At 42.6% G+C, this 26,726-nt stretch overlaps 1 protein-coding gene across 6 annotated transcripts in view; it reads right to left on the reverse strand.

The window, feature by feature from the left end:
- SASH1 (SAM and SH3 domain containing 1) overlaps positions 1–26,726 on the reverse strand; it is a 264,800-nt gene that overhangs the window by 72,965 nt on the left and 165,109 nt on the right. For all 6 annotated transcript variants that reach the window (XM_081032321.1, XM_081032319.1, XM_081032316.1 and 3 more), the window contains exons 3-4: positions 18,355–18,405; positions 18,179–18,228 (exon numbers count right to left, since the gene is read on the reverse strand). In XM_081032321.1, coding sequence (XP_080888447.1) covers positions 18,179–18,228; positions 18,355–18,405 — 101 coding nt within the window. The remainder of the gene's footprint in view (positions 1–18,178; positions 18,229–18,354; positions 18,406–26,726) is intronic.

The raw sequence follows: 26,726 nt of genomic DNA on the forward strand, positions 1-26,726 counted from the left end.
TTCCCGACGCCAGCAGTTTCTGTATCGCCAAGCTTCCTCCTGCTTATTTGTTTAAACATTAACTTCCCACAGATAATTTGGAGGAACATAATAATTCCTCTTCCGCTTCTCCAATGCACTTTCTATAAGCAATTCATGTTTTTCTCAAAATTAAAAAAACGAAACAAAAACACAGCAATGATTGAACATGATGGCAACAGCTTTTCATCCATTCAGCAGAATATTATTCCCATTTGCTTATGTCCTTAGATTCCTTAAGCAGTAAGAACTGTACTGACTTAACCTATTATGTATAGCACACATGGTGTATACGAAATAATTTTTTCTTGATGGTGAGTAGCTTTTTGATACAGACACATATCATGGGTAGTGGTTTGGGTCGACCGATCATGTAATATTAACTCTCCAAAACAAATGGCAGTTAGGTGTAGATGTTGCCTCAAAATAAGAATACCAACCAATCTTTAATTCCGATTTGAAGAGGACCCTCTTACCACACAAATCAAATTTCACACACTTGCAAAGTGCTGAGAGAACATTTAAAATGTTCAAAATTCCAGCCATGACTTGGCATTTTCAACCTTTTTCTGCCCCATCCCCTTTTTATAACATCATTGGTGTAAAATTGCCATCAGAATCACTGTAGGTGGACCTATTCCTTCTATACAAGATGTCTCAGAAGGAGCATCTTACTCAGAAAACTAGACAGCAAGAGCCACGGTAGGTATGAAATTTTACTCCTAGCAACAATCATTTTTGTTATCCTTTAATCTCCTGCTAATTATATTAGTTATATGAAAGTTGTGGGTATCTAAACATGATCTCTCTGCTGCAAATTCTTTTTTTTTTAAACATTAACTCCCTGCAAATAGGATATATGAGGTTTGACAATTAAGTTCTTGAACTCATCCCAGAAAAAGTGCTACATACGTCACTGCTGAATATTGTTACAATCACCTTCGAAGGCCTCCCATTGGGAAGCTACACACCAATGCCAGTGCCTAGTCCACCCTTCAAAGCAATTTTGGAACTCTTTTTCTGGACTAGCCATCAGAGCTGTCATCATATTACCCTTGATGTCCTGAATGTCATCAAAATGTCTTCCTTTCAATATTTCCTTTATCTTCAGGTAAAGAAAGAAGTCATTGGGGGTCAGGTCAGGTGAGTAGGGAAGGTATTTCAATACAGTTATTTGTTTACTGGCTAAAAACTCCCTCCCAGACAGTGCCGTGTGAGCTGGTGCATTGTCATGATGCAAGAGCCATGAATTGTGGGCGAAAAGTTCAGGTTGTCTAACTTTTTCATGAAGCCTTTTCAGCACTTCCAAATAGCAAACTCAGTTAACTGTTTGTCAGTTGGTACAAATTCATAATGAATAATCCCTCTGATATCAAAAAAAGGTGAACAACAGCGTTGCAACAAGGTCACGAACTTAATTGTCAGACCTCAAAGTGATTCCTCTTCCACTTTTCAATTGCACTTCACAAAGGCAATCCATGTTTATCTTAGAATTTAAAAAACACATACACACCCCAGTGATTTAACATGATGTCACCATGGAGATGTGTGTGCAGCTGACTGGTATCCAGATGTGAATAACATCTCCAATGTTTTCCTAAGGAAGCTGCCGGGCACAATGGCTCCAAACGTGGGTACTGGGGTCCAACTACCTGGGTTCAAAGCCCAGCTCCACCGTGTACTAACTAGTAACTTTGGACAAGTTACTTAGTCCCATTGAGCCCAGTTTACAGCTATGCAAAATGTAGACAATAATAATACCAATTACATACTTTTTCCTAGAGGTTTCAGTGAATTATGACTTGCATGGTATTTAGAACATGCCTGCACATGCTTACACAGCAACAAAAAGCTAGGCATTGTGACGGCTGACCTTTTCTTTCAACCAGCTCTCCCTAAGGAGTCAAGTCTTAGTCCTGAAAATGCACTTCAGTGTCTCAACATGAAAGAGGTTGGGTCTGTGGCAGCTCGGGGGTGGCCAACAAGCTGTCCAGGCTGCACCCCTGTTGAATCTAAAACTCCTGCACAAAGGTGCATTGAGAGAGATCTGTGTCCTTTCATTCACCAACTGGTAACTTGTACCGAAAGTTAATGATGCAGGACACTGGCAGAAGTTTAAGAGTTTCATGCCTGAAAAGCAGTCAAAAGCCATCTCTCCACAGTGGAGGCCCATGGCCTGTTTGTGTCTGGGCCACAGCTTCACTCAGGCCAGGACTATACAAAGCGCAGAAGTGCAGAGCCCATGGACACATGCTCAGCAAGGGAGAATCAAAGCTGGGCTCACATATACTCATCTTCCAAGATTTCCAAAAAAAAAACAAAAAACCTCTCCGTGGGTCTTCTCTTTTCCATTTGGGTCATAATATTCTCCATTTTTGACTCGTGAGTCTGAACTGCCTAAGAAGTTGATAAGCCAGCTTTGATGCAGATGGCACCCCTGAAGGTAGCAGTATGGATCTCAGCACTGAGAGGTTTATTCCCTGTTTCCCCGAAAATAAGACCTAGCCGGACCATCAGCTCTAATGCGTCTTTTGGAGCAAAAATTAATATAAGACCCGGTCTTATGTTATATGATATAAGAATGGATATATGTTATGTTATGTTATGTTATGTTATGTTATGTTATGTTATGTTATATTCCCCATCATATGTTAAAATAAGACTGGGTCTTTATATTAATTTTTGCTCCAAAAGATGCATTAGAGCTGATGGTCTGGCTGGGTCTTATTTTCGGGGAAACGTGATACATGCCTTCCCAACTCCTTCAATGTCAGTCACTGACCTTCCAAGAATCCCCAGGATGTACTACAGGGCATACCGTATTATTGCACACATTAAATTCTTATAACAAGGCATCGGCAACTGGTAAGTCTCATATAGAAACAACCAACAATGATTTCTTATTTGGGGTCTATTCTTTGGTATAGATAATGAAGCCCCGTGCAGACTGCTGACACGTACACACAGCCCACACCTTGCATGAGTTTACAGTATAATTGGGTGCATTATATGGACATGCTACAAGACAGCAACAGTTCAGGGAGTGGTTATAGCAGGCAAGGCCAGTTGCCTCCATTTCCATATCCACGCTCAACTTCTTCTTTACTAAAAGTACCCCGATTCTGTTTGGGCGGCAGTGTACCCTGTTAAATACCCACCTCCCCCACAGTCCCTTGCAGCTAGCTAGTGGAGAAGATATAACTGGAACTTTACAGTGGGGGGTTTCTGGGAAAGCCAGTGTTTTCCTAATGAACAGGACTGACTCAGTTTTCACATGTCTTTTGCCTGACGCCGTTTCCGTTGGTCCTGCCTGAAACATGGGCACAATGCCCAAGCAGTCATCATTTTCTCATGAGGAAGAGAGTCACATACTGAGGATAATGGAGGAGAGGAGATAATTCCTTGGGCAACTGTACGAGCCTCGAGATACCTATGTCCAGACTCCTTGGTGTGTGAAACAAACATGCCCCCATTTGCCTCAATAGTGAGGTCAGGTTTCCGTTACATGTAACTGAATATAATCCCAACAGATTCAGTGCTGAAGAAGTAAAAATGACCAACTTCTACAAAGCACTGGGTCTTGGTGTACCAAGCACATTCAGATACAAGTCATCGTATTGCAGGCTCACAGAGACCCTGAATAGAACTAGCCTCACACAGATGAAGACACTGAGGTCTGGGGTATTCATGTAAGTGACTTCTCCAATTCTAAGTCACAGAGCTGAGGCTTAGCCTCAGCGCTTCTGACACCCAGACCAATGTTTCTCCCAGGAAAACACCAGATTCATGAGGGCAAGGGCCTCTCACTATATTGACAGAGCCAGGCACAATACTTGAATCCAAAGCCAAAACACGCTGTGTTTTCTCTAATTACTGGCACTGAAAGTACAACTGAAATTTGTGACGTGGCCGCTGGAGCCTGCAAGCCCAGGTCAAGCTTTATCTTTTGATGTTCCCTCCACAGGCAAGCAAACTAACGTGTTAAAAAAGAAAAAATCAAAAGGCCTCGAACTCCTCCTATTCATTCTGTGTTTGGTGTAACCAGTAAAAACTAAATGCCTTCCTTTGATGGCCTGGGTGTGAACTTTAAATTTTAGTTAGGTCTGTATTATCTTAAACATTACTGAATTTTCAAAAGCAAAATAAAACAGGGTTCTAGTGCAGTTTCTATACAAAAGCTAGTTTTTATCAGAAGAGAAAAAAACAAAAAAACTGTAAGCAGCTTTGTTGACGTTTTTTAATGGCTGCTACTTATTCTGTAAATGGAGCAGAATTATTCCTTCCCTCTATTTCCACTTTTTCCTGTGTATGTGTGATAAATATGCGGCCCAGGAAAGGCTTTTCTGGAAGGAAACGTGGCTGAGATTTGAGGCTGGCTGGCTTACTGGGAAGGGTGCGCCGTGCCCCTGGAAGGCAGCTTGGTGATCAGTATGCGTGACACAGGCCCCAGCTCAAGAACAGTGTGAAAATGGACTGCCACTCTGCCTGGTACAGACTGCACATGGGGTAATTTATCCCAGAGGACGACGCTGGCACAGTAAGGAAAGCTGGCCTTTGATATTCTTATCAAATTTGCATGGACCTGCAGGGATAGCCAGGCTGCAAAGAGCCCCTATCAGTCTCGGCCTCGGGTGGGGAAAGGAAGAGGAGATGGGAGGAAAAGAGGCTCCATTCAACTATCTTCTCAGTCTGTTTCCATGGCAATGGCTCTGGAAGCTGGTCAGAACTTTCTCAGTGGAAACAAACAGCGGCTCCCATTCACCACTGCCCAAGCCACACTGGCCACACTGGCTGCTGTGCTGTCTGGAGGCAGAAGGACCCGGGAAGGGACGTGGGGGCTGGGACTGCCGGGCATTCTTCTGTCAGCTGCTCTGAGGGCAGGCGGGAGCTGGTGAAGCCACCTCTGAAGGCCAAAGCTGGAGGAGCTACGGGCATAGGAGACCCTTTCGAGCCTCACTGGTGACACGCTGGAGGCACAGTGACCGGCCAACTCCCGGGCATGACTGTGGGAGCCACCGGCCTGTCTGCCCGACATGTCCTGGTGGCAGCACAGAGGGCTGGGTCTTTTCCACGGCGGCCACTGCCAAAACTACTTTAGCCTTTCTTTCGTTTTGTTCTGTTTTCACTTTTAATTTCTTCAGAAGCAGCTGGTAGACATTTTTATGTTATGAATACTATGAAAACGGGAACTCATGCTTTCCTGTCATCTCAGATGTCATTATTTTGAGGTATGATTGACATGTAACCTTGTTAGTTTCAGGTGTACACCACAATGATTTCATATTTGTATATGTTGCAAAAGCATCACCACACTAAGTCTAGTTAACATCCATCACCATTCTGATCTCTTAAATTCCCAAGCATTTCCTCTATCCCATCCACACACCCTCCACCTTTGCACCCACGCAGTGGCTCTCTGTACTGTGTCGTCCCTCTGGCTGGTCTCACTTTGCTTCACAGCTTTCCCCCTTCTGATCCCGTAGCTTTATCTGAAGGGCACACCAGTACCCGCTGGAGCCAAAATGGAGAGCTTCAAACCAACAGACAAGAAATGGGTTTGGCCAGTGATTCCTAACAGCAGGCAAGCTGCTTTAGAGCCTCCTGGGGAACTTGTTCAGGGCTCCAGAATCCCACATCTGGAGAAGCCAACTCTGCACTTTGGCGAGGCCTGAAGGTCTTTCCAAGAAGCTCTCCGGTTTACTCTGATCTATGTATGTGCTTGGAACTACTGTTTTAACCCAGGAGATACTGGGAAAACACACCCCCACCCTCCCTTCTTCATCCCTCCATAAACTTCCACTTCAACACCTCCCAAATACAGACAATAGTATTACAAGGAAGATTTCAGAAAAGAATCCAGAACACAGTAAGATAAAACGCACAGCCAATATTCTTCAAGTATTGTCCTGATTCTAAGGTTTTACTTAGACAAAGCTTTCAGACAAGTGGTTGGGGGCCGGGTTTAATACTGACTACCACGTGTCCTTCCCCAGTGCCTGGCACGTGGGAGCCACTCCGTAAGGACTGGATGAAGGAATGAGCCAGTAGACAAAGAATTTTAAAAGCAGAACCATTATAAAGGCTCTGACAAGTTCCAGACTTTTAGCATCTCTCTCTTTTCCCACTGGTCTCCTTGCCTCCTGGGGGACACCTGGTCCCACCTCCTCACACTGACAATGGTCCTTCTAACATACAAAACCCACCACTAGGCAACTCCTAAGCTGCTCCCTCGAGCTGGCCCTTGGGCTCCACTGACAGAGCCACGTGTCCACACCCAAAGCATACTCACATGCGTTTGCTCATCTTATGACTGCCTGGAATTCCCTTCCCCTCCATTTTTGTCTAAGAAGCCGCCCAATTATCCCTCTGGTTCTTACTCCTTTGGGAGCCAGTGGTGGGTCTGTAGTCCGTCCATTTAGCACAGCAGGATTATGTTTCCCAGAATTCCCTTCCCTGCACAGTTCCAGGTCAGTGTGAGATGCAGTAAGCAGAAGTAGAATATGAGCCATTTTCTTTCTATGTGTCAAGGTCATGGCAGGGCATAGCTGACACATGTCATCACATGTCCCCTGGGTCACTGGGTGGCATGCGGTAGCAGCTGGGCCCACCGTGCTTGCAGTCCTGCCAAGTCCCCTCTTTGGGCTCTTTCAGTCCTGGACCTGTGGCTTGTTCTGCTCCTGAGGAAAGAAGGAAAGTAGGAAGGAAGGAAAGAAGGGAGAGAGGGAGGGAGGGAAGGAGGGAAGGAAAGAAGGAGGGAGGGAGGGAAGGAAGAAAGGAAGGAGGAAAGGAGGAAGCTTCTGCAGGTTCCTTGCACCATTAAAGGCGGAGGCTTCCTTGGAGGTGATGAGAGATGATGTGGGTTTCAGCCCATTCTCGTAGGCGGCAGTTTGTCCTCTTTCCCCACTTCCCTGCATCTCTTTTTCCCCTTGTAAATACTAGTCCTGTTGCCTTCAGGCCACATAATCAGACACAGAGGGAATAGCATCACCTCGGCTGTGGAACCAGCCCCCACAAATGCAGGTCAACATGCTATAATAACATCATCTTAATGTCTGCCTCTCCTACAGACCCTGACTGACACAGAATCTATATGGTCCCTGGCCCCACGCTTGTCCTCCAGGAGTTAACTGTCACTCCCCCGGCAGGTCCTTTGCTTTGTACCCACATAGCATGATGTCCTTGTGCCATGTCTTCTTTAGGCTGCAGGAGAACAGCTACCTCTGCTAGCCTATTCATCTTTCCAGGGCCTAGCACACCCATCCTTACAACAGAAACTTGAAAAACGTTTATTCAGTTAAACTTCATTAGCTGCCTAGCCCACCACTGGTCTTTCCTAAGCGTGTATCTGTCCTCGCGTGGTCCTTGTGACAGAGTCTATGACAGAAGGCCTGGCCCTGGCAGATAAACAGGTCTAGACCGGAACTCCACCTCTGCCTCACCCAAGGTTGTGAGCATGATCTTGGTAAGTGACACAGTCTTTCTAAACGTTGGTTTTCTCAACCACAGGCTACCATTTACTTTACAGTCTTGCTAGGAGGATTTATAGAGAAGTTGTAGGTATAGGTCTTCCCTGCTTCCTGCCAGGAGAGGAATGTTATGTATTTACTGAGTCTCCCTCCCGCCCCCACCGCCCTCCCTGGTCCAATATTCCGATCACCTGCCCTACAGGAGGGAGAATGCCCAGCGGCCACCTTGGATACTAAATACCTCCTGGCCGTCGCATCTGTCTCCAGCAGTCCCACAGGAACGACGCAGCCCCGGCGGGTGCACTCGAGCCGGGTTGGGTCAGCTGGAAGCTCCCTCACCAGACGGAGTTAAGGGCTACAGTTTTCAGAGGGGAACAGCTGAGGTGGAGAATTCTGGCACAGCTGCTCCTGCCCCGAGCCCCTGCAATCTGGAATGCTGAGCCCCTCAAATATGCTGTGTGACAGAGCGCACACGTGTGCAGACACAGATCCGCCTGCACAAACACATACCTCAGCAGGCTGCCACTGCACACGCTCGGTGACAACGTGGCTGTCTCCTAGCCTCCCCCTCGTTGGAGCATGGAAAGGAAAGCTCAGGTGGGAATGGCATATTTTAAGTAGCCATCAATGAGCTCTGTGTGTGGTACCATCTAATGAGACAGGATGAAAACTACAGTGACATTGCCATCACCATGGGCAGTGCCCTATATTCCAGAGGTGGGGACATAGGAAGTGAAATGTGGGCACCTGTCCTATACCAGGCAGCGTGCTAGGCATTTTACACAGTGACCTTCAGAAAGAGCTTTTATTGCGCATGTTTCATGGATTAGGAACATGAGGCTTAGAGAATTTCAGTTCCACAATTAGCAGAGCTTCAAAGGTTCTGTCCAACACAAGGCTGACACAGCGACAGCACAGCAGCCTATGTGGATAGTCCACGTAGGACTGGCAGGTTCTGCGTGGCCAAAGGGCACACTTTGGACCGGGTCGGCAAATGAAAGACGGCCCAGGCTTCCTCCAGGAAGGAAACCTGGAGACCAACTGCCTCAAACTCACCACTGTGTAACTGAGCCGAAGCCCTGAGGGCTCATGCGCTGCAGATGACCAGTCACAGACGGGGTGCGCATGGAGAGCTCCAGCCCCCTGGACAGTCACCTTGCCCTTGTGCCCACCGGCTTGACAGATGGCTACTGGTACCTAGATTAAAGCAAAAGAGTACATCGCATACACACTAATGCCTGGCTTTTGGTGCAGCCCACTGATTTTCTGAAACCTACGCTTGCTGTGCTGCCTGTGTTTGCCACCCTGGTGAGCTAGAAGGATCAGACAATGGGAGCCCCTGTAGCCTGGTGCTGCTCTAACAAGCACCAGCGCCCACCTCTCTTTCCTGGGAGGGCACTGGTCACTCAGCAAAGACACATCCACCTGAACTGGGCCGAAATGACTCGTGAACTATTCTGAAGGACATGCTTTCACATGGCTTCCTCATGCTGGTGCACACGTGCACAATCCCCATGGGAAAAACCTGGGGTTCCCTCTCCACCACAGCCCTGCCACAAACAGGATGTGGAAACAGGATGCATTCTTCTCAGCTCCAGGCATGGCTTGACCTGGATTTCCTAGCAAGCTCTTAGACCTCATGAGCCAAGTCTCACTGAATCTGGTCTGTTCGTAAGGAGGACTAACGATCACACAGCCAGCAGGTCTCCAGTGCTCACGTCTACAAACAAGAACGAGTGCAGAGAACCCCACCCAGCTCATCACACAGGAGAAGCCCACGCGCCCACAGACAGAGATGCTGTCCTCTGAGGCTTCCACGAAGGATCGAAGTCTGAGCCCTTCCGAAGCCCAGTCACCAGTAACGAGCTTGTTGAGGAAGAGCGAGGAGGTCCCACTTGGAAAGAACTTACTAGAAGGAGAATTTCTTACACATCTGAGGAGACTTGAGCAAGACTTCAGAACAGAATCGGGCGGGGAGAGGAACGCAGGCAGCCCTTAGAAATAGATTTGGGTATTTGTGGAACTTCGTTTTCTCCCCACTACATGTTTTTAAAAATGTTTTTAACAGGTGTCCTTTTAATTTTTTTATGCACAAGCAGAGAGCACTTACTTCTTATTACAATGCTATCAGTTTAAGGAGACATTGGCACATGCTGGATAACAGGTGAGACCAAAGTAGGTCTTCTGTAATTCTAGTTCTGGGGACACTTCAGTTTTAACCTTATCTCAAAGAATTGGGAACATTCAGTGAATTCAATGCAAGCGCTGAATGAACACTTGCTCTATGCAAACTACTATTCGGGACACTGAAGAAAATTCACAGAGAGGAAGAGAGCCAGCTCTTAGCCTCCATGAGCTCACGATCAGGCTGGGCTGGGTGGGATTAGAAAGAAGGAAGTGGCTAGAGCCAAGTGCAAGGGCATGAACTTGGGCCAGACAACATACATAACGACAACAGACAAGATAATGGAGCACTTCTTAGGTGATAAATAGCTTCCTAGGTGAGGTAGATACTGTACTGATCACCCTCATTTTAGAGTTGTGGGAACTGTAGACACAAACATTAAGTAACATCCCCAGAGTTGCAGAGTTGGTAAGAAAGAGCCTGGATTTGAACTCAGAGAGTCTGGTATCAGGCAGGGCATCTTAACCCCAAGGCTACAGAGGCACTCGGACTGGCTGAGGATTTTTGTCTCTAGCTCTAGGACCTTAGGCAAGTTCATCATAGTTGATCCTTGAACAATGTGAGATTTAGGGTTACCGATCCCTGCAGTCAAACATCCATGTAGAACTTTTGACTCCCCCAAAACTTAACTACAGTTGTTACTCAGTATCCACAGGGGATTGACTCCAGGACTCCCCACAGATACCCAAATCCGAGGATGGTCAGGTCCCGTATATAAAATGGCATAGAACAATGCACACAGTCAGCCTTTTGCATCTGTGGATTCCCAACAGTGGATCAAAAATGTGATTTTCGATCCGCAGTTGGTTGAATCTATGGGTATGAAACACAGAGACATGGAAGGCCACCTGTATACTTACTAGAAAAAAAAAATCTAAGTGGACCCATGCAGTTCTAACCCATGTTGTTCAAGGGTCAATTGTACTCTCAAAAACAGTACATATCTCAATGAGATCGTAAAAAAGGTAAATGATAAAATGCAGTAGAAGTGATTAGCATAATGTCCAATACACAAAAATAAGCTATTACGTGATATTGTGGTATTATTGACAATCATGATGATGATGATACTTGTTGAAGCACACTAAGAAATATCAAATCCACGCAAAATGCTGATGGATTCCAAAAGGTGAAAAGGATACAGGGACAGAGAAAGCAATCAAGGAGAAGCAATCCTTAAAATAGTAGGACTTAAAAAGAGGAAATGCTTTTGAAGTATGGACTCCAAACAGCCCGGGAGGTGCTGGGAAGTAAGAGTATCCAGTGGGTCTGGAGTTAGGTCATGTGACTGGGAGACTGGGAGATGTAGGGATAAAGAGGGGCTGGGCTGTATCAGGGGGATTTTGGTTACCAAAATAAAAACATGTAGAGGTTCTAATTACAGGTGCCACTGAGGGGATCTGGGCGTCCCGTCAGTGTGCTGTGGCCTAACTGTACTTTGGGGACACAAATCTGGAAGTAACTTCCTGAATGCTCTTTTCTAGTTCATGGAAAGAGTATTGAAGGTATCACTTGGAGCCGTGAAGATGAAAAAGAGGGAAACAAAGGAGACATTACAGAAGCAACAGGATGTGACCAATGAGGTTTTGGGATCACAGAAGAAAAGCAGGAGGTAGTGATGTAAATGCTGGGGTGAAAGCACAGAAAAGTGGTCCATGGGATAGAAAGGGGGGTGTATGGGCAAATTGGAGGTTGTCGGAAGAAGGAAGGAAGGAAGGAAAAAAGGAAGGAAGGAAGGAAGGAAGGAAGGAAGGAAGGAAGGAAGGAAGGAAGGAAGGAAGGAAGGAAGGGAGATAATGAGATCTGCTATAAGAATGCACAGCTTGGGGTGACAGTAATTGCAGTGGGCAGGCCTCCAGCAAAAGGCTGTAACAGGCAGGTCACCAGATTGGGAAACAGGCACAGGAGAGATGAAGATTTGAGGTGGGCGCCTAGAGACAACAGTTCAAAGCCAGGGGCCATGGGCGTGGGTAAGTGTCTTGGGAGAGCTTGTAGGCTGGATACAAAGCCCCAGGGGAATATCGACAGGAAGGGGTGGGCAGAAAAAAGGGAACTGCAAAGAGGGGCCATAAAGTAAGGAGGAGAAACTGGAACCACAATGTCACAGACACCAATGGCAAAGAGGGAAGTGTGACCAAAAGGAAAGGCAGCAGAGCCAAATGCAACTAGGGTCTACAAGTGGGGAAGGGTCTTTGGGATGGTTACTGTTGTGTCACTGACCTCGGAAAGGGCGTTTCTGCAGGGAAGGAAGAGAGGAGTCAGGCTTGGGGGGGGGGGGGCGAGTGGCTGTCACCCCACGCTGTGCATTCTTATAGCAGAACTCATTATCCTCCTTTATCCTTCTTTCTCCGACAACCTGCTATTTGTCCATACACCACCCCCTTTCTAATCTAGGTACCACTTTTCTGAGGGAGGAGAGAAACAGAATTATGGTTTGGGAGAACAGCAAGATTTTTATGGGGTGGAGAAGAAGTACACATATTTGTGCGCACTCACCCACTCACTCATTTATCCATTATTGAAAGTGTTTTAGTAAAACATCCGGAGTTCAGGGTGCGCGGTGACTACACACACACACACACGTATGGAAGTTCATACGTGCACAAATAACTGCAGTTACCGCAACAGTGACGGAGCGCCCGGGAGGCCCAGTGGCAGGACATCTCACCCCAACTCTGTGGATTAGGGATGCCTCTGGGAGGAGCCAAGAGCAGGGCTGAATTTTTAAGGTTGAATGGAGCTTGCCCAGAGAAGGAGTGTGGGGAGGGTGGTGAGAGAGTGGGGGGCAGACACCCCACGGGAAAGGGCAGTCATTGCAGCGGCACAGTGCACCGTGGGAGAAATTGCAGGAGCTTCCTGTGTCTGGAGAGCAAGTCAAAGGATGAGGTGGATGGACAGGCAGGCAGAGAGCAGACCCTGAGGGGAGAGGAGGAAGAGAAAGGAAAGGAGGAAGAGGGAGGAGAGGCCAGAGAGCAAGCAACTCAGAGAGAAGCAGATGAGAGAGAGGAACGGGTTATACATGAACACAAGCAGGAGCTTCTTCCCTGAAGGCTAAGAGGAAAGAGGAGGTGAAGACCAGGGCTTCTGAGGGGGAAAAAAGGCACGCTGACACCATCAAAAGAGTAATCGGCTGGCCAGAGGAAACAAATCCAACAGCGAAGCAATGTCCAAATGGAGGGAACGCTCACACAGAACATTTATCAACTATATTCCTTGCATTTTATTCGACTCCAAGACACTGCTCCATTGGCTTTCCCTCCTTTTATTTATCTTCCTTTCCCATCATGCTATATATTTTTGGACTTTCTCACCATAAAATAGTTCAACTGTAGTCATAGGTAATAAAAAAAGTGAAACTTAAATCAGTAAATGTTCAACTCTGGTGAAAGACTTAGTAGAAAAGAGCTTATAAATACTGGCTAAGGTGACGTTTGGGGATTTATTTTGGACCTTCCTGCCTCTATAAATAAATAACTAAGACCCAGCTTATATCTGAATGAGAGTAAAACTTCCTCCTACTTCCAAGAGAAACTCTAGAGAGTACGTTTTAACTGCTGCTATTTCTATAATGCTAATGAACTCAATTTGCCTCTAACCTCTACATTTGCATAAGCAACACAATTAAGTACTTCGGAATTATACTTTAGTGTTTAGGAGCATGGCTTCTCAACTGGGATCACATCTGGGCTCTGTCACTATTTAGCTGTGTAGCCTTGGGCAATTTATTAACCTCTTTGCGCCTCAGTTTCTGCGTTTGTAAATGGGAAGGATATGGTACTGAACGTCACAGGGTTGTTGTATTAAACGAGTCAACGTTAAATGCATAGATGAGTTCCTGGCCCATAACAAGCATGCAGTAAACATTATCTACTATTTCCTGCTTTTTCTTTTACAATTTTCACTCCATATGAACCAACCCCATAAAGACTACTTCCATCTATAATAGAGACACACCTAGAAATAACCAGGTGGGCTCCCCTACTGTGACTTGCTTGCTCTCTGGCCTCTACTTCCCTTCCTCCTCTCCCCTCAGCTGACTTCCTCGAAAGTAATGAATCTAAATAATCCTGACACAGTTTATTTGTTCAACTTTGAACTAATTTTCAGACTACACACATACAAATAAAAGAGTAACTTACTGTGGGGAAAATCCTGTTAGTTTGCTACCCAATGTCTGTTTTGCCTCCTTCCTTAAAAAGCCCATTTTGTTCATGGCAGCCATGTGCTCAGTTAAATATACTCACTTCTCCAAACTCCCCTATGGCTGTGGTCACCAAGGACCCCAATTCTGGGTCTACTAACTTTGCTTTAGGTTTCTTCACAGCACCAGTTCAATTATATAACTGTTTTCTGGCCCATCTCCTAACATGCAGCTCATGTCAGCTCTTCACCACAACATCCTAGCACCCAGAACAGTGGCCTGCACACAAAGCCCGTGCTCAGTGACACGTGTGGCGGGAAGACATGAGTGGGACACAGTGGAATGTGGTGGACAGGGTTTCTAGGAAAGCTTTTTTACGGAATGTGCCCCTGGCCTTTTGCCCTTCTACCTTCTTCCCTTCACCCTGCTTTCTCCTTCCTACCTGGAAGATGCAGCAGCCACTTTAAAACCAGGAGGACAAAAAAAAACAAACAAACCCAGTGTGGGTGGGTTCCTGAAGGCTTACTTGAGCCTCAGTGCCAAGCATGGAACAAGCACGTACCTGATGAACCTTGGATGTGTTTATGCCACTATTTGTCACGTTTTCTGTTATCTGTAGGAACTTGTTCCTAATACAGAGTTATAAAGATATATCCAAGCCAAAAAAAAAAAAAAAAAAAGGCCTTGCTTTCTAGCTAATTCTTAAGACTAACTAGTAAGGAACAAGAAATTTAACTAACACCTCTCAGCCAATTGACACAAATCCAGGACTGGTGTAATAAAGTAGACAGTCTCATTTATTGCCAAGGTAAATAAATGCAATATTTATTATATTTTCAGTGAAAGCATATGAAGGGACCAGACAGATTGTAAGAAAATAAGGATGAATGGGGCGTTTGTCACACTGGTGGGGGTTGGGTCTGTCCTGTATCTATTAATATCTATCTATCTATCTATCTATCTATCTATCTATCTATCTATCTATATATCATGCAGGTCACGCACAGCTACAGGCCAAATACAGCCCTAGCAGCCCCACGTGGCAGGATATCCGGGAGCAGTAATGTCACGTATATTGGACTTCTCACTGCTCCCCTTCTCATGATTCCCCTGCAAAAGGCCCACTTCATGCGTTATTTCTGGTCAGAGCCATAGTCCTGTAATTGAAGACTTCAAATCTGTTCAATGTTAAATACCACTGAGAGAGATGACACTGCTTTGAGAAATCAGACATTTGCATCATAACAATCTCTGAAACCTTCCTTAGAACAGGATTTAACTGGGGGAAAAGGGAAGGAGAAAGATGTGTCCAGGTCCCTGCCCAAGGGTGGGGGGGACAGCGGTGGGTCTAGAGGGAAGGAGCCACAGAGCTAATCCCTCCACGGCAACCTGGCCCGTTTCCATCTCTGCCTCTGCTTCTAGGGTGGGTGGTTGCAGGATTTGTCCACTTTGGTTTACTGAGTTTGCTTGCCTTTTGAATAAAAAGCAGAAGAAAACGTCTGCCCATAAAACAACACTGCTGACTCAGAAGGCTGTTTTGGTTGGCAAACACTAACCAACCAGACACGACCAACTGGCTTGCCAGGTCATCTCCCAGGGCTTGCAAAGCTACTGGTAAGCATTTTGATCTAAAGAATAGCAGGACTTTGCATTTCAAAGCATTTGCATTTTCAAGTACACAAATACAAATAATTCAACATAAACATGGTATCAAAACTATTCAGATTATAATGTGACCTACAGCATTCAGACTGACCTCAATCTTTTTAGAAAAATGTTTTTGGAAGATTAAATCTGAAACACTTATCAATTTAAGAACGAGTATCGCCATTTTGCAAGTCGCAGTAAAAACTGATTCACCCAAGAATCTTTAAAGGAATCTAAAACCATTAGGTAAGGGTTTGAATGAGGAACAAGATACAGACATAGTCTTGGATTACCTACCCACAGAATATTTATTAAGTGCAAAGGGAAAACTGGAACTTTTCAGAAGAAATCTGACAGACATCACTTTATTAAATGATAAAATTAATATCACCACTAATAGGGCAAACTGTTATCGTGATGCAATGTACTGAGGTGAATACAACATCAAAATGTATTTCCTGCATCTTCAGAAGGAACCCAGACTGAGGACTATTTCATAAAACAACTAGACTACACTCTTAAAAAAATACCAATATCATAAAAGACAAAGAAAGGCCAAGAAATCCTTTCAGATTAAATGTGACAAGTGATAGGGCATGCAAATGCAATGAATGGTTTTTTAGTGTTGAATTGAAACAAAAGTACTATAGTAGACACTACTGGAAACTTGAATATGAACTATATATTAGGAAAGTCAGCATTTAAATTCCTCTATTTGGTAATTACACTGCAGTTCCGTAAGAGAACAGCCTGGTCCTTAGGAGATGTATACTGAAGTATTTAGGGGTGAGTGCCATGATGTCTGCAACTTACTCTCAAATAGTTCAGCAACAATAATAATAATTAGTGATATTATATGAGAGAGACAGAGAATAGGTGAGAAAGTATGCAAATTGGTGAGTCTAAGTAAAATTTATATGGGAGTTCATTGCACAATTCTTGCAACTTTTCTGTAAGATTAAATTTTTTTCTAGTTTTTTTGAAGTGAAAAAAAAGTTACACAATCTTCAAAAACTATCACTAGGAAAATGAAGGACAAAAATGTATCAAAACTTACAAATTACTTAGAAACACCTAAGTTTAAGTAAACCACTTAAAAGAACAGAAACAAAATGGCAGTATTACAGATGAAGGGGTTGAGGCTGTCAGTAGCTTTTGTATATGTGTGTTTTCCATTTTTTTTGTTAACCTCAGAGGAGGCTGCCAGTCTCTGCCCTGGCCACAGGAGTCATCCCATATTTTACTAAGTGAAGGATATAAACACGGAAAGAATGACTACCCACAAATGAAGGGAAGAAGAAATGCCTACTCTAAGATTAGTACAAATTTGGTGAGTCACTTCCTCTTAAGAGGAAAGACAAACATTTCTTGTTTTCTGAAGGATTCAGAGATTCTGAGAGAACACCTGAGTTCTCAGCCTGAATCACACCATCCATGTAGGTAGCAAACTAGGTCAGGTGAACCAACAGCCCATTCACTCAACACTTCTTCTTCCTGCCCAGGCTCGGTTCAACATCACTATGGTACCTCCAATTTCAAAATCAATGTCAAGTCAAATTTCTTGGCTATTTCAGCCTCCATATTATTAAGTGGCTGGAAGGATATATGCAACCAAAACAAGGGAAATTCATGCTAATTGCACATTTATCCTCTAACCTTGAGCGGGCAAGGGCCTTGAGCTTCTTTTGCTCATCATCTCCAAGGTTCCTTGATCCTGAACCAAATCTGCTTTGCCTCTTAAACTGAGGGCTGAATCCTTGGCAAAGACGCCTTTCCCTCCTTGAAGCCGCCTCTATGCCCGCAGCACACACACGTGGATGGATTAGGCGAAGCTGTGCTGTGAAGTGTATACACACGCTCTCTCAACGTGTGCTTTTCATTCCAGAAATACTTTACTCCTAAACCACTTCTATGCCTCTCTTGGCATGAAACAGTATAAGTGGCCCTATGCCAAAGGAAGTGTCTGTTTAAACATGTGGACTTTCTTAAAATTTCTTTACCTCAGAAGATCATAAATAGAACATTCTGGCATAATTATGATGGAATAAAGTAGAAAAGGGAAAGGTTATAGAAAAAGGGGGGAAAAAACATTTGTTTTGTTTTTGTTTTGTAAACTTGCCTAAAAGAAATACTGGAAATACAAGATATAACATAGAATTTTCTACCATGAGAGTAAAAATTACAGAGTCCAAGTTAGGACAAGGAAACCAAAATATTACCTTTAACAGGAAAGGTTAGTGAGCATTTGCCATCTTTTGACACAAGCATTTATTCCTGTTTTAAGGTCACCCATCAAAGCAAAATGCAGAGGAGGGTATTTAAATCATTGTTTTATTCTGGAATGTATTTTACTTTTGTGCCTCACTTCTCTATGACTTTCATCGTATATCAAAAGCTAACATAAGAGAAGGAAGCCCATTTTGGTTGACTGAACTGTCCTTTCCCTTTCTCCATGCTCACTTCCAGGTATTTATTTAGAATTCACTCACAATAAGCAGTGTAAAGTCAATAAGGCTTAGCAGAATCGTTAGGCATCACCGATAGCGTTACAACTGAAAACACACTCTTATCCACTTACAAGTATGTACACATGCAACATGTATGGAAAATAACATCAAGATCCACATAAACACCAATCTCACCCATTTGACTTCCGTGAGGATGGACCTAAAAGATACCTACTCAGAAATTCTGATCCTGGGCAAAGGGAGGGAAACTTACTTTCTTTCCACTTCTGGTGTTGACACGGCGCTACAGAAACCAAGCGACTCCTAAGAGAGAAAATTCACAGTGTCAGTACAGGCAGAGCAGCAGGTTTTATCTGATTTGTTCAGAATATCACTTTAAAAAGAAAAAAGGCAGAAGCAAAAATAGATGATTAAAGTCACTGTGCTTACTTCGATCTGGGACCGCAGCTGAAGTGACGTGGGGCTGGCATCGGGTTTCTCCTAAAACAGAACAGATGCTGGTTTAACGAGACTTCCAAACGTGGCATACACCAGAAAGACAAATAGATATGTAAGAAGAGATGGGGGAATTTGGGAAACGCTAGGGTACAGTGGGAGGAGATGGCGGAGATAAACAGATTTTTCTGGAAAAACTAAAGTGTTTTTTTAATGACAGCTCTAGTCTCTTAACATTGAACTGTTTTCCAAACTTTACCACTGGACACTACTGACAATTTATTACTAAAGAAACAACTCCAATCTAATTGAAGGGCACTGACAGTTAATGGGGAAGTAATTCTCTAGATGTGCTTTGACTGTGACTACCACACAGAATTTATGGTATTACATAGACTCATTTATGTTCAGTTTCTTTTTCAACAACAGTAGAGTTCTAATCTGATTTTAAAGTTCTAAATACACTCAGGATATTTAGTAACACATGTAGGGCTAGGTGCAAGTATTTTTAGGAAACTGGACAGTTAACTTGATTATTACCTGGCAGCCCTAAAAAAAAAAGAAAAAAAAAAAAGAAAAAAAAGAAAAAAAAATCACCATGCTCCAGTAATACCAATGAACTAAGCTAAATGAAAATTTTAAAACAAAAACTCTCAGCATCCAGTTAAAAGATGAAATAAAATGCAAGACAGTATGAGTACACTGAAAAATCATTAAGTCATAAAGAAGAAACAGGAATCCAAGTTTTAGAGATAAAGTCAGGTAGTACAACACTCTCATTTTATAGTAATAAAAACACTATAACCCTTTGAAAGAGAAAAAAAGAGAAATATATTAAAAATGAGTTTTGGCTGCAAAATAGCAACTTATACTATTAAAAGTGTTAAAATGTATTATGGGAAAATAAGAGTTATACTAGTACACTTGTATTTCTCATAAGAAGAGATAAATTTTAACTCTAAAGGGTGCTGAAGTGGAGGTCCTCATCAAAGTGTGGTCCCCAGTTCAGGGATGTCCCCCACCTGATCAAGTGGGAAACAAGCCGATGGGCAGTTTTAGAGGATGAGGTAACATCTCTAACATTATACACATCTGACATATCAGGTTGATTATGAGTTTTCCGATAATCCCATCGTGTACATTCTTCAGGATTGCGCATGTATGAGATATGAAGCTTGTTTTGTTAGTCTCAGCAAACATTCAGGAAACGGGAACAGATCATCTCAAATTATGAATTCTCACTTGCATCTAATTGTTCAGTTTATTAAAACTGCCTGTTCCACCATTAGCACGATTACAAAACTAGACCAATGTTTTAAGAACTTAGCAATGAAATATTTAAAAAATTATAACTCAGAATAAATTCATAAATGTAAATAGGTAATAGGAATCCAGTAAAAATATAGACTATGAAAGGAATGTGCTGGGTGAGTCAATCTGAGATTGGGATGGTTTTTTAGACAAGAATGGCAGAGAAAAGAGTTTAAATGGACTTGGCAACACCTCATCCCTGGTGCCAAGGCCTTATTTGTTATGAAAAAATAGTGTGGCATGAAGCCCCATAGAATTCTGGTTAACATCCTGGTTTTTACTGCCACCTTTGTCATTACAGGATAAATTATATTTCTGTCCCTAACTTGATAAACCATTTTTCCAAAACAATGTATGGAAATGTTTGAATTATATTCCAATTCTAACTGGAGTCAGACTCGGGTGTAATCAACAAAAGGGATATGTATTTTGGAGGTTCCGATGTATTGACCAATCATGATGCCCTCATAGCTAACTGCTTAGCATCTCATAAAGAAATGTACGAACTTAAACAACAGGAGGCAAGCAAAGGTATAGTCTGCAAGTTTTTCACTTTAAATCAGTATGGAAGCCTCAGAGTGATAATAGAACTCTACCAGTTTCTGACATTTTCTCTGAAATTGCCCCTTTAACACCCAACTCCAGTTCACGTCCTTCCATAACCATCCAAAAAAAAAAAAAAAAAACCTGATTCAACTCTCTCCCTTCTCAGTTCTTAACTTTTCTTCAAACTCTAAATCTCTGCTTCACTAGTAATAGTCCACAACAGGGCATTTTCTGCCTGTATTGTATATTTTATCTGCATTTTTCTAATACAATTTTTTATGGAGTGCATAGTTTGTCACTCAATATCATAAACATAACATTTATGGTATATTCTACAAAATGTGCCTATTCCTGCACACAAAACAGGTGCTTGTTAATAACCATAATAAATGTTTGATGATCAGGAAGTAACATTCTAAACAATTCATCTTCACATGTTAGTTACCTATAACAGACATTTGACTGTGTTTTAGCTACTTTTTAGGAAATTGCTAGGGGTGTAGTTTGATATATAATGTATTAAAACTCATCCCTTTAAAATAATGGACCCAGTTAATGTTTCCATGCAGAACATCTGGTTTATCAGGAACAGGAGATGTTAAACAGGAGAGTTGGCACAGTGATGTTTCCGTTTTGTTTTGTTTTTCCAGAACATGTCACAAAATGTTTTTCAGAGCAAATATTAATTTCATCTCTTAAGACTATCATCGTTAAGAAACATTTCTTAGAGCACCACATCCTAAAGTAAAAATATTGCACAAATGAGAAGAAGCTTCTAAAATTATCCACCAAGTTGAGGATCTGATGCTTGAAGAGAAAACAGAATGGACTATTGACAGAATTCCATTATTATGTGACACTGATGGATGTCATATGATATCAATGACAAAACTGCAGAGTAATTACCAATTACAATCATATAAGTATGAATATGAGATGTTTAAGACATAAAAAAATATATATAATAAAAAATATAACAAACCCTTGAGGACCCACCATTGAGTCTGAGAAATTACAAATAGAGTTAAAGCTAGCAGGTGTTCTGATATACAGTTGGACACAACCTGTGTGCAGAGTATGAAACAAGTGTTGATAGAATTGTCATATAAAAAAAAGAATTGCCATATATGTATATCATATATGCAGTGCCAAAAAATGTATACACATTTTAAGAAAGGACAACTGTATTAAAATTATAATAGTATATACCGATAACAAAAGATAAATACAAGTCCCGTTTGACGTCTGCAATTACAAGAGGTGCTCCAAGTGGTTACCATCAGCATCCAGACACTTCTGATTACGGCGAACTACTGCTTGAGCAACGTGGACCAAAGTGTCCCCTTGTATATATTGTTTTGGCACGCCCAGCATATATGGAAGTGCTAGACACCTTTTTATTCTGTTTATCAAGGAAAATAAATTGGATTTTTTTTCATGGCACAATGTGCAGTGGAAAACCAAGAAAGAATCAGACCGAGGTAACACCAGCTATATGTGCAGCAAAAAAGGGTGTTGCTCACATAATAAAGAAGCAGGAATTCAGCTCAGAATAGAGAAAGATTCCTTGACACTGCCCTTCCCGGCCCAGTCTACATACTAGGTCATCTCCTTCTCCGCTTCCAAATCAACCTGCACAATGAGAGAAAGGGGCAGGAAGCCATGGTTCTGGAGTTCCTGCAAGAGAAAGGAGTTCTAATGAAGGGGGAATGTGAAGTAAGAAGTAAAGAGGTGCACCTGATTGCCAGCCACAAACTACTTTATTCCTGGAATAATTGATGGTCCACAATATAACTCCTGACTTGGAAGTCATCATGTTCATGGAAACAGTAAAAATTGTGAATACCATCAAAACACAAGTCACTGAGTACAGATGTATCCTTTGGGCATGTTATGAAAAGAAATGATCACTGAGAAAAAAGATTCTTTTCTCCCTATGAACATATTCTGACTGTTCGCTCCCTCAGTAACATATGCAGCAGTTTCTACTGCTGTGCCACATATCATCCCAAACTTAGTCACAAAAACCAACAAGCATTTTATTATGCTCACAGAGTCAGTGGATAAGAATTCAGAAAGGGGATAGTAGGAAAGGCTCCTTGGTGACTGGGGCGTCTGCTGGGAAGACTGGGGCCTCTGCTGGGAAGATTCAAAGGGTGGGGGTGACTTAGTGGATGGGGCCATCATCATTGGAAAGCTTTCTCACTCACATGTCTGGAGGCTGATGCTGGCTAACAAGTGGGACCTAAGCAGAGGCTATTAGAGGGGACATCTATGAAGGGGTGTTCCATGTAGCTCTTGGACTTTCTCACAGCAGGATGTTGGGTTTCAAGAGCGAACATGCCAAGAGAATCAGGCAGAAGATACATTACCTTAATACAGCATCATATGCTGTTACTTCCGCTGGAGTCCCAAGCCCTCCCACGTGGAAGAGGGTACACAGCCCTCATCCATCAGTGGGAGGAATGCCAAAGTCCCATGATATGACAAGCCCTGGGAGGGGAGATATCCTTATGGCCCACTTTGGAAACTACAGTCTGCCATACTGACTGCCAAGGAGATGGGAGCTCACCTAAGTTTTCAAAATTAGGAATGAGATGGGACCATTTATTTATTCATGATAATGTCCATAAGGATTCTTTTGTGATTTTTAGTTTACTCAAGTAGCATATGCATATCTTGGCAATGTATTTCAACCTTAACCTATTACTTAAAAGTTGAAATATCACACTGTTTCAGGCTAAAATTATTCTCTCTCTCTTATTTCAAATGTATTATAGAAAATCTGAAATATACAAAAGTGAAGAGAACTGTATAATGAACTTCCAAATCCCTATTACCTAGCTTCAAAACTTATCTACTCACGGTTAATTTTGTTTTACGTATTCCTTCACCCATACTTCAGCTCCATCCCATTTTATTTTGAAGAAAACCCCAGATACCATATCATGACTTATCATAATTTTCAATGTTATAGTTTAGCTATCAGGGTTTCTTAAGTCCTAACTGTGGCTCAACCTCGAGCAAATGGCTCAGTCATCAAGAATTTGACTCTTTCTTTAGTCATTGCAGAAAAAATCATATTCAACAAATTTAGAAATTCCATCTCAATACTGCAAAAGAACATGAAGAAATGCATTCAAAATTGAACACAACCAAAGAGGTCACTAGAAAAGCATTCACTATTTCCCAAGTATAAATATATCATCCTAACATTTTTTTGAGTATGATGTGCTCATTGACTTTGTACTTTGCCGAGTATGCTAAGCAGTATTTAGTGAGAAATAATACTAAAATTTGGTCATATTCAAAGTCTCGTCCATGTTCCATATCCAGAGAAATGCACAACACTAAATGGCTGAAGCTGAACTTATAAATGTAAGCTAGGGCATTATGACTTAAATTTTCAAAAACACATTTAAAATGTAAGTAGATGTATGAAATTTGATCTATAAATTAAACTATTCATCATTAAGCCACATTTGGAGACCTTAGTTAAGAATGACAAATATCATTAACATTACAAACGCTTAAGGAACGTCCCTAACAATGAAATATAACAGCAAAAAAACAAACTAAAATATATAATAAACATAGGCCAGCACGCACACACAGGAAAAGGTCTGAGGATATGCACCAAGTGTTAACAGTTAACCTGTGCTTCTATTCTCTTTGTACTTTTTATAAGCATGTACTCTTGCATTCCTTTCATTATTTTTTTCCTAACGAGATCAGCGTAAAAATCTCCAGATCCTATATATGGTTTTAAATTACCTACATGTATATGTTTACAAATGTATGTGAAAATATCTGCAAGGATGCCTACATACTAATGCTTAAAAGTTCACTTAATTTCTCAATTTTTAACATATTTTCCAAACATGTATTACTTTCATATTTTTCAAAAAACATTATATAAGTCCCCCAAAATTAAATTTGATAATATCTGTAGTTGTACCCAACAATGACACTAAAAAAACTTAATAAATATTAAAACTAAGAAACTGAAGGCCTGGAATGACAGTGGAAAGGTCTACACCTCTCAGCAAATGAGAGCTGGCAAGGGCAACATGAGAAACCGGCATCGTAGCCAGCGCAGGGGACCTTACGTCATCTATGAGGAGAAAACGGCATCATCAGAGCCTTCGGAAACATCCCTGGAACGACGCTGCTTAACATAAGCAAACTGAACACTTGGAAACTTACTCCTGGCGGGCATGTGGGCCGTTTCTGCACTTGGACTGACAGTGCTTTCCACAAGTTGGATGGTCTGTGTGGTGCTTGGGTTAACGCTGCCTCCCTCAAGAGTAACTACAACCTTCCCACACACAAGATGCTCAATACAGACCTGAGCAAAGTCTTGAAAAGCCCAGAGACCCACAGAGGCTTCCGAGCGGCACAAAAGAAGATTCATTGCAGACTCCTGAAGAAAAATCCACTGAAAAACCTGAGAATCATGTTGAAGCTATACCCACATGCAAAGACCGTGTGCCAGAACACCAGTCTTCACCGGGGCGAGAACCATAGCTCCAGGGGGTAAAGCAGCAGCAACGCTAGAAGCCAAACCACATGAGAAGGGGGTTCCATGCAAGAAGCCTGTGGTGGGGAAGAAAAGAAAGGCTGGTGGCGTTAGGAAGCAGAAGAAGCCTCTGGTGGGGAAAAAGCCTGCAGCTACCAAGAAACCAGCAGCTGAGAAAGAAAGCTCGGAGTACAGAAAACAAGTACAAAAGAAAAAACGCATAAACTAAAATTTATTAATTCCGTAAAGGTCAAATCACTTTGGACAGCTAATTTAGAATAAAAACCTGATCAAAGAGAGAAAAAAATATTAAACAATTTCTCAAATAAGGTCATACCCTGTGTTAAAATACTTTGAGGTGTTAAAATTTATCATAGAAAACTGCATGAATTTTAAAATTAATCGTGAAGGTCCATGATGATTTCAGAAATCATCTCATATTCCTATTTTGAGTGAAAGAGACTAAACTATAGTACTGCTCAGTTGCTTTTTTTTAAAGGAATCAGATGTCAAAAAAATTACTGAGGGACCTCAAATCCATTTCTTGTCAACTTGAACAATCTCTGGAAACAATAATTCCCTAAATGTTTATTATGTCTAACATAGAAGCAAAGAAAAGAACAAATGTTTCTAGATTAAATCAGTGGTTTGCCAAAAATCAAAGCATATGCACGTGTGTGCTTCTACCTGGAAGCACGCACATCGAGCCACAATAACAGACAGTCAAACATAAGACTGAGCTTTGACCCTAAATGACAACCTTTTCACTCTAAAGTGTTACAACCCATTGTGTTATACTCCAGAACCAAACATCCATTCGGGGCGGAGTAAGGTCCTGGAAAACAAATATCCTGCCCTCATTCCCACTCCAGCTTTGTTTCCAACTTCTTGTGGAAATCCACACCTCTCCCTCCCTTCATGCTGCCTGCCAGCGCGCTCAAAGCCAAATGAACGTTACAGCTGGAAGAGCAGGAGGGATGAAAACCCCTCTCCTGTTCCAAAAGCAGAGAGGAAGAACTTTAGGTGCCTACCGGCCCGGCTCAGCCAAGTTCTCCTCCTCCACCCTGAGTACAGGAAGGAGGAGGTGGGAAAAGCACGAGGGCTTAGCAACATTCAGCCTGAATATAAAACACCACATGCTATTACTAAAGGATTTCATTAATGGAGGGAACTGAGCTCTGAATTGCTGAGGGAAACTGCTGCTGGTGGTAGATTTAAAAACTCATGGCATCTGCCACTTTACACGAAGACTCTAACGTTGTGGTATCTCCCACTTGGCAAAGTATGCTTCTCTCTTGTCTGATTTCTCCATCCTGGCCCATCAATACGGCCTGTGTTCATTTTAGCAATATTAAAACCTCAACATTTTTTTGTGAGTCTTCTCACTCCTCATCAAGTCAGCTACCAGGAGCCATTGCTTCTTCCTTCACAAGGTTTCCTGCCTCCATTCAACCCGTTCCATTCCCAAAGATATCAGCTTCTCCACAACCCTTTACCTCACAGGTACCTGGACCACCACTGTGGAGAGGAGTGGGAGGTGCTAATTGCCAGCTAGGAGCACTGAGTTCCAGTCCTACTCCCACGATAATGAAACTTCAGTCCTCGGTTTTGTTTGGTTTGGTTTTTCCAATGGCAAGGAAAGAGAAATAAACTATTTGATTATCTTTAGGTTCCTTTTGGAGTCTACAATGCAGTGTCACATCCATCCAATCACTATTGTCAAATCCTCTTGAACTACTATTCTATGTCCCTCCTGTTTAAAGTGTGGTTCATGCATCATGGGCCTTAGAATCACCTAGGGCTTGTTATAAAGGCAGCCTTGGGCCCCACCCCAGACTTCCTAAATCAAAATCTGCATTTTACCAAGATCCGTAGGTGATCTCTATGCTCATTTCCGCTTGAGAAGCACACTGTTCTGTGCTGTGTCATTTCTTGATTCCAAATCCTTTCCAACATTGTGGAAACAAAATACTGACAACATAAAGTCCAC

This window comes from Rhinolophus hipposideros (genome assembly GCF_964194185.1).
Source record: "Rhinolophus hipposideros genome assembly, chromosome: 3".
Lineage (NCBI taxonomy): Eukaryota > Metazoa > Chordata > Mammalia > Chiroptera > Rhinolophidae > Rhinolophus > Rhinolophus hipposideros.